This window comes from Macrobrachium nipponense, chromosome 17 (genome assembly GCF_015104395.2).
Source record: "Macrobrachium nipponense isolate FS-2020 chromosome 17, ASM1510439v2, whole genome shotgun sequence".
Lineage (NCBI taxonomy): Eukaryota > Metazoa > Arthropoda > Malacostraca > Decapoda > Palaemonidae > Macrobrachium > Macrobrachium nipponense.
The window spans coordinates 72,741,174-72,749,983 of NC_087210.1; the positions used below are offsets into that span (position 1 = coordinate 72,741,174).

General features: G+C 44.9%; 1 protein-coding gene across 1 annotated transcript; it reads left to right on the forward strand.

Annotated features, from left to right (window-relative positions):
- Positions 1-409: 409 nt before the first annotated feature.
- On the forward strand, positions 410-2,663 carry LOC135196061 (neurofilament medium polypeptide-like). Its single transcript, XM_064222522.1, has one exon. It carries the CDS (start codon positions 459-461, stop codon positions 2,439-2,441), a length of 1,983 nt encoding a protein of 660 aa, XP_064078592.1. The 5' UTR covers positions 410-458; the 3' UTR covers positions 2,442-2,663.
- Positions 2,664-8,810: the final 6,147 nt, after the last annotated feature.

Sequence of the window (8,810 nt, forward strand, 5' to 3'; positions counted from 1 at the left end):
GGAATCTTTGATAATTCTCCAGGCTCCAAGACCAACTGACGAAGGCGGAAAAGACGTCTTCAGTGGATTCTCTCCCGGAGGCCAAAAAGGATCTTCCAGAGATTCCTGGAGATACTTGGATCGCTGGCAACAAGAAGCCTCCCTGGGGAAGCCCAGGATGGAGCATGCGCCGTTTTTTAAAACTAACGATACTTCGCAGCGATGACAATTACATAGTTGACAATATGAATCGTTTTGTGAACAATTTGTTGTCCTCTCGAGCGAGTGTCTCGCGTCGAGATTTGCTAGGAGCCGCCGATGCTCCTTGTTACTATTCTTTATTATCATCCCCACCTCGGTCCCTAACAGTCTACCGGCCAGCAAAAAGGAGAGCCCTCAGGAAAATTCGAGAATTTTACCATCCCAGGAACAGAAAAGGAGATAGTTTCCCTCGTGCGTCGAGTAGCGCCGAAAGGAAGATGGAGGTGACGGAAGTGCCAGCAGCAGGACCGTTCCCTCCAAGACAAAACCTGACTCACGACGGAAAGGTAGAAACCAGGCGAATTCTCCGGCCGAAGAGAGGGCTAAGCCTGAGGCAGAACCTTCTGAATCGAATAGCAGAAGGTTCCTTTAGTAGTACCGTTATAATGGACGTCGGAGGAACGAAGAGGAAAAACCAGGAGACAGAAGAGAGATGCCCCGACGCCAAACGAGCAAGAACAAAGGAAGGTGGCCGGCTCGTAGCTGGAAACACTCCTTGTTGTACCCCGTTGCTGGCAAGGAACTGCTTTCCCCGGCCAGAGCCGAATGACGTAGAAGAGGGACTCGCTACAGTCCATGCCCTCAAGACTAAAGTAGCTCCACCTAAACGGAAGAGGAGGTACGTCAGGAACAGAGCAGCAGACCGTTTCCCTCGAGTGCTGAGAAACACCGAGGGAACGAAGAGAAAGATGGAGGACGCAGGGGAGTCATCCCCGTCCAACATGAGACTTACGAAGGATGAAGACGAAGCGGTGACTGCTAGTCCTACCCGAAGGCCTCCCCTGAAAGCGAGGCGAGGAGGTATGATAAAGGCGGCAGCTCTGAGGAAGAGGTTTGCAGACAATTCCCAGAGAGGGCCGCAAGACTGTCGGGGAAGGAAGAGGAAACTGGAGGAGGACGAGGAATCGACAGCATCCGACGAGCAGAGGAAAATGGAGGCTGCTGGCAAGATGAAGCCCCTGAGCAAAAGACGGAAGGCGGACCAAAGCCCTCCTCCTCGTAGTCCACCAAAGGCACGGAAAAGGCTACCCCGGCAGGCAAAGGCGAATGCAGTGGACAGAATCCACAAAATGTATGGCGTCCCAACCAAGAGAACCGAGCCGGGCCAAAATGCAGCTGCCAAGGAGGACGAAATGAAAGAGAAGGCAAATGAAAAGGTTGAGGAAAAAGTGAAGAAAGAGGCAGAATCAACAGAAGCAATGCAAACGGACATTTCCCCCGACGAACCTCAACAGAAGAAGCTGAGGAAAAGGAAAGGGAAAAAGGAGCCTCCGAAGAAGCAGGATGAGGAAAAACAGAAGAAAGAGAAGAAAATGGAGGCTCCAAAGAACCATGCCGAGAAGAAGAATAAGAAAAAGAAAGAGGAGCCTCCGAAAAAACAGGCGGAGAAGAGAAAGAGGAAAGGTGCGAAAGGACCACAAAAGCAGGAGAAGGAGGCTCAGAAACCCGAAGCCGTAACGATGAGTGAGGCTGAGGTGGCTGAGCTCCTCAAGCAAGGAAAGAAGCTGGGTGCTGGGGCCTATGGAACCGTTTACAAGGTCGTCCACAAGGGAGAAGTAGCCGTGCTGAAAGTGGCTAATTCCCGCCAGTGGAATGTGAAAGCGGTTTTCAGAAGAGAAGCGAAGGTTCTTCAGGCCCTCAATGGCGCAGGAGGTGCTCCTCTGCTGTTTGGCACCTGTAGCAAACCAGCAGCGATCCTCATGGAGTATTGTCCTGGCGAAGAGTTCTTCTCATTTATAAATGACTCGAAGAACTCTCCTTCCCTCGCTTTGGGAATCCTTCCGGACATTGCGAGAAAGCTGCACCAGATCCACTTGGCAGGATACATCCACGTGGATTTGAAGACAGATAACGTCATGATCTACGTCCGAGAAGGCAAGGGCAAGAAACAGGTGAAGCCCAGGATAATCGACTTCGGATTAGCTGTGGAAAGGGGAAAGGAAATCGAGGTATATCCGAATATGTCCGATTCCATCTACCCGCCCGAGTACACGGAAGGTGCGCCAGCGCAGCCCTCTGGGGACGTCTATTCCATGGGATGTCTTATTGAGGATACGATCTACGCCTTCACAGATCACATCCCACAGCACTATGAGGAAATTATAAACTTGGCGAAAAACGAAAATCCAAAACTTCGACCAACCGTCCCAAAGCTGGTGAAACTGCTGGAAGCAGCGAGAAAGAAGCCCAACCTTCAATAGAAGCCACAAGGGTAGCAAAGACATTCTAGAAAAGCCCCAAAACTGATTCGAGTATTGCTCTGTTCCTCTATAGATATTCTACATGTAGAAAACCTCTGTTATGCTAACAACCGGTCAGATTTCTAGATCTTCTAGAAACATGGCTCGCAGAGGGAAGCAGTCCACTGTTTCTAGTATGCTATGTTCATTAATGGAAATTCTACAAGTAGAAAGCCTCTGTTATGCGAACAAATGGTCGGATTTCTAGATCATCTAGAAACACGGCTCGCAGAGGGAAGCAGTCCACTGCTTCTAGTATGCTATGTTCCTTAATGGAGATTCTACAAGTAGAAAGCCTCTGTTATGCGAACAAATGGTCGGATTTCTAGATCAACTAGAAAAACACGGCTCGCCGGAGAGAAGCATCCCAACTTCTAGTTGCTATGTTCCTGAAATGAGTTCTACAAGAAAAGCCTCTGTTAATGGCGAACAATGGTCGGATTTCTAGATCATCTAGAAACACGGCTCGCAGAGAGAAGCAGTCCACTACTTCTAGTATGCTATGTTCCTGAATGGAGATTCTACAAGTAGAAAGCCTCTGTTATGCGAACAACTGGTCGGATTTTTAGATCATCTAGAAACACGGCTCGACAGAAGAGAATTCAGTCCACTGACTTAATAAAGTATGCGGATGTTCCTTAACGGACGTATGTTCTACATGTAGAAAGCCTCTGTTTATGCGAACAACTGGTCGGATTTCTAGAGCATCTAGAAAAACGGCTCGCAGAGGGAAGTAGTTCACTGCTTATAGTATGCTATGTTCCTGAATGGAGATTCTACAAGTAGAAAGCCTCTGTTTTGCGAACAACTGGTCGGATTTCTAGATCAACTATAAACACGGCTCGCTGAGGGAAGCAGTTCACTGCTTCTAGTATGCTATGTTCCTGAATGGAGATTCTACATGTAGAAAGCCTCTGTTTTGCGAACAACTGGTCGGATTTCTAGATCACCTAGAAACACGGCTCGCAGAGGGAAGCACTCCACTGCTTCTTGTATGTTATGTTCCTTAATGGAGATTCTACATGTAGAAAGCCTCTGTTTTGCGAACAACTGGTCGGATTTCTAGATCATCTAGAAACACGGCTCGCAGAGGGAAGCAGTTCACTGCTTCTAGTATGCTATGTTCCTGAATGGATATTCTACATGTAGAAAGCCTCTGTTTTACGAACAACTGGTCGGATGTCTAGAGCATCTAGAAACACGGCTCGCAGAGGGAAGTAGTTCACTGCTTCTAGTATGCTATGTTCCTGAATGGAGATTCTACAAGTAGAAAGCCTCTGTTATGTGAACAACTGGTCGGATGTCTAGAGCATCTAGAAACACGGCTCGCAGAGGGAAGTAGTTCACTGCTTCTAGTATGCTATGTTCCTGAATGGAGATTCTACATGTAAAAAGCCTCTGTTTTGTGAACAACTGGTTGGATGTCTAGAGCATCTAGAAACACGGCTCGCAGAGGGAAGTAGTTCACTGCTTCTAGTATGCTATGTTCCTTAATGGAGATTCTACATGTAGAAAGCCTCTGTTTTGCGAACAACTGGTCGGATTTCTAGATCACCTAGAAACACGGCTCGCAGAGGGAAGCACTCCACTGCTTCTTGTATGTTATGTTCCTTAATGGAGATTCTACATGTAGAAAACCTCTGTTATGTGAACAACTGGTCGGATGTCTAGAGCATCTAGAAACACGGCTCGCAGAGGGAAGTAGTTCACTGCTTCTAGTATGCTATGTTCCTGAATGGAGATTCTACATGTAGAAAGCCTCTGTTTTGCGAACAACTGGTCGGATGTCTAGAGCATCTAGAAACACGGCTCGCAGAGGGAAGCAGTTCACTGCTTCTAGTATGCTATGTTCCTGAATGGAGATTCTACAAGTAGAAAGCCTCTGTTATGTGAACAACTTGTCGGATGTCTAGAGCATCTAGAAACACGGCTCGCAGAGGGAAGTAGTTCACTGCTTCTAGTATGCTATGTTCCTGAATGGAGATTCTACATGTAGAAAGCCTCTGTTTTGCAAACAACTGGTCGGATGTCTAGAGCATCTAGAAACACGGCTCGCAGAGGGAAGTAGTTCACTCCTTCTAGTATGCTATGTTCCTGAATGGAGATTCTACATGTAGGAAGCCTCTGTTATGAGAACAACTGGTCGGATTTCTAGATCATCTAGAAACACGGGTCGCAGAAGGAAGCAGTCCACTGCTTCTAGTATGCTATGTTCCTTAATGGAGATTCTACATGTAGAAAGCCTCTGTTATGCGAACAACTGGTCGGATTTCTATATCATCTAGAAACACGGCTCGCAGAAGGAAGCAGTCCACTGCTTCTAGTATGCTATGTTCCTTAATGGAGATTCTACATGTAGGAAGCCTCTGTTATGCGAACAACTGGTCGGATTTCTAGATCATCTAGAAACACGGGTCGCAGAAGGAAGCAGTCCACTGCTTCTAGTATGCTATGTTCCTTAATGGAGATTCTACAAGTAGAAAGCCTTTGTTATGCGAACAACTGGTCGGATTTCTAGATCTTCTAGAAACACGGCTCGCAGAGGGAAGCAGTCCACTGCTTCTAGTATGCTATGTTCCTGAATGGAGATTCTACATGTAGAAAGCCTCTGTTTTGCGAACAACTGGTCGGATGTCTAGAGCATCTAGAAACACGGCTCGCAGAGGGAAGTAGTTCACTGCTTCTAGTATGCTATGTTCCTTAATGGAGATTCTGCATGTAGAAAGCCTCTGTTTTGCGGACAACTGGTCGGATTTCTAGATCACCTAGAAACACGGCTCGCAGAGGGAAGCACTCCACTGCTTCTTGTATGCTATTTTCCTTAATGGAGATTCTACAAGTAGAAAGCCTCTGTTATGCGAACAACTGGTCGGATTTCTAGATCATCTAGAAAGACGGCTCGCATAGGGAAGCAGTCCACTGCTTCTAGTATGCTATGTTCCTTAATGGAGATTCTACAAGTAGAAAACCTCTGTTATGCGAACAAATGGTCGGATATCTAGGTCATCTAGAAACACGGCTCACAGAGGGAAGCAGTCCACTGCTTCTAGTATGCTATGTTCCTTAATGGAGATTCTACATGTAGAAAGCCTCAGTTATGCGAACAACTGGTCGGATTTCTAGATCATCTAGAAACACGGCTCGCATAGGGAAGCAGTCCACTGCTTCTAGTATGCTATGTTCCTTAATGGAGATTCTACATGTAGAAAGCCTCTGTTATTCGCACAAACGGTCGGATTTCTAGATCATCTAGAAACACGGCTCGCAGAGGGAAGCAGTCCACTGCTTCTAGTATGCTATGTTCCTTAATGGAGATTCTACATGTAGGAAGCCTCTGTTATGCGAACAACTGGTCGGATTTCTAGATCATCTAGAAACACGGCTCGCAGAAGGAAGCAGTCCACTGCTTCTAGTATGCTATGTTCCTTAATGGAGATTCTACAAGTAGAAAGCCTCTGTTATGCGAACAACTGGTCGGATTTCTAGATCTTCTAGAAACACGGTTCGCAGAGGGAAGCAGTCCACTGCTTCTAGTATGCTATGTTCCTTAATGGATATTCTACATGTAGAAAGCCTCTGTTATGCGAACAACTGGTCGGATTTGTAGATCATCTAGAAACACGGCTCGCAGAGAGGAGTCCACTGCTTCTAGTTTGTTATGTTCCTTAATGGATATTCTACATGTAGAAAGCCTCTGTTATGCGAACAACTGGTCAAAGTTCTAGATCATCTAGAAACACGGCTCGCAGAGAGAAGCAGTCCACTGCTTCTAGTATGCTATGTTCCTTAATGGAGATTCTACAAGGAGAAAACCTCTGTTTTGCGAAAGACTGGTCGGATTTCTAGATCATCTAGAAACACGGCTAGCAGAGAGAAGCAATCCACTGGTTCTAGTATGCTATGTTCACTGATGGAGATTCTACAAGTAGAAATCCTCTGTTATGCGAACAACTAATCGGAGTTCTAAATCATCTAGAAACACGGCTCGCAGAAGGAAGCAGTTCACTGCTTCTAGTATGCTATGTTCCTTAATGGATATTCTACATGTAGAAAGCCTCTGTTATGCGAACAACTGGTCGGATTTCTAGATCATCTAGAAACACGGCTCGCAGAGAGAAGCAGTCCACTGCTTCTAGTATGCTATGTTCCTTAATGGAGATTCTACAAGTAGAAAGCCTCTGTTATGCGAACAACTGGTCGGATTTCTAGATCATCTAGAAACACGGCTCGCAGAGAGAGGCAGTCCACTGCTTCTAGTATGCTATGTTCCTTAATCGAGATTCTACAAGTAGTTGGCCTCTCGGGTGTGCACCTATTGCAAAGTCCTAGGGCGGTACAGATAGCCATTGGAAAGGCATCTTTTCAGGAGTGGCTCGTCTCCTTAGAGTGCTGCAGTATCCAGCCCTTAAAATAGGCCAGTAATGGATGTTTTCCGCTTTCTACAGTTGTCTGTAAGTAGAACAAGGATCCTCTGCCAATGCGTGAGGAGCCTTCATGTGCTCGCCAGTGCATACAGGAGAGAAACTTGGTGATTGAGTCAACACGTTCTTCCACCCATAGGTGCTTCCACTCTATTATGCCACCTGGAGTGACAGTTTTGAGTGCACAATGGCGTCCAAGCACCCAATAACGAAAGAATGTGATGCATTCACTGAACTCGCTCTGGTGCCATAGTGCCCAGGAGTGCCCTACTTTATGGAAGAAATAGAATGCTCATTACTGCCTGTGTATCAGATTCTCTGGCTTGTCAACAATCCATCTTCGGTATCCATCTAGCAGCGCTAAGACGACATTGTGGTTTTTATGAAAACCTCTTCTGCAGTTAAGCCTACTAGGGAATTGTCAATATCTTGGAATTCTTTGGTAGAAGAAGAAGAGAGTAAGGAAGCAGAGGAGGACTCTTCTTCAACTGTATATGGTTCTTTACTATGGTATTTGCTCGTAGTTTTCTTACCTTCTTCTCACCAGCAACTGTAGTCCCTAGTGCCTACTTTTATGATAAGCAATCAAGTTCTGATTCCTCCAGGTTATTGCCTAAGATGGTGTTGTCTACATCGGCGAAGAAAACACTTAGTGAGGTCGACTCGTGATTCTCGGTCAAGACGGAGAAAAGAAAGTCTTGCTTTAGTTTTACTCAAGCTACATTTTCTCAGAGAAGATACTCGTGTTATGCCTCTGGAGAAACTCCTTCCCCAGGGACAGCTGTCTTCCTTGGCAACCATTGACTTGTCGAAAAGGTAAGTTTTTTCAGCTGCTAAAGTGTTCATTGTCTTCGGCTGAGGTCTACCATTTGTTTTGTAACCTATTCAAGGTTTTTGAAGTTGTTAGTTTTTTAGACTGGTCGTTGGGCACAGTGGTGTACATTCCAAGAATGCCAGCTCTTATCTGTGGACTTCATATCAGACATTTTTGGAGCTCTCTGTTTCCAACCCTTTTATCAAAAAAGGAGAGAGCTCCAAAAATGTCTGAAGTCCACAGATATGAAGTCCACAGATAAGAGCTGGCATTCTTGGAATTGTATTGCCAAAGCAAGTAGTACTAACAACAATATACTACTGCTGAAGCAATTATAGCGGGACAGATTCTCGGTTGACGATAGCAACATCTTCCATAAGCATCATTCTCTCCTACTAGTTTCTGCCCTTGCACTTTCTCTGCAAAGAAAAGTGAGAGGATTAAAGCAATATTATTTACCGATGCTTAGCAAGACTAGGTTCAGTAAAAAACATGAAAAGCATTTCTCTGGCCCAAAGAAATGACGCAACATTTAATAAACTCTTTAAACCAAGTACTGGTCAACAAATTTGCGAGTAGCGTACGTCCTAATGATGAGGTTTAAAGTAATATTATTTACCAACGGTTAGCAAGACTAGGTTCGATACAAACATCACATGCAAAACTTTGGCCGGAAGGAATGATAAACATTTAATAATTATCTTGTAAACCTCATCAATGTTAAATATTTTGGCCTTAAGGAAAGGTACCAAATACTACAAGAATTCCTTTTTAGGAAAACACTATACTGATAGCTCAGAAGAAGCCTATGAAAGACGAACATTCACAAATTACCTTTAATACAATTCTCTAACGACGTCTAGTGAATCGCCTACACCCTAAACCACAGTGATGTAAAAGCTTGTCCTAACATAAGGTACAAAATTACTTTTCAGGGCAAAATTATACCGGCAACTCGCAAGAAAAGTTGCCTATCTGTTAGCCTAAAAGAATGACGAAACATTCAAAAATTATTTTGAGACAATAGACAGTTTATGAATATTTATACAAGGAAAACACCATTTGAGAATTTAAAATGAAGGCAAAACTATATAC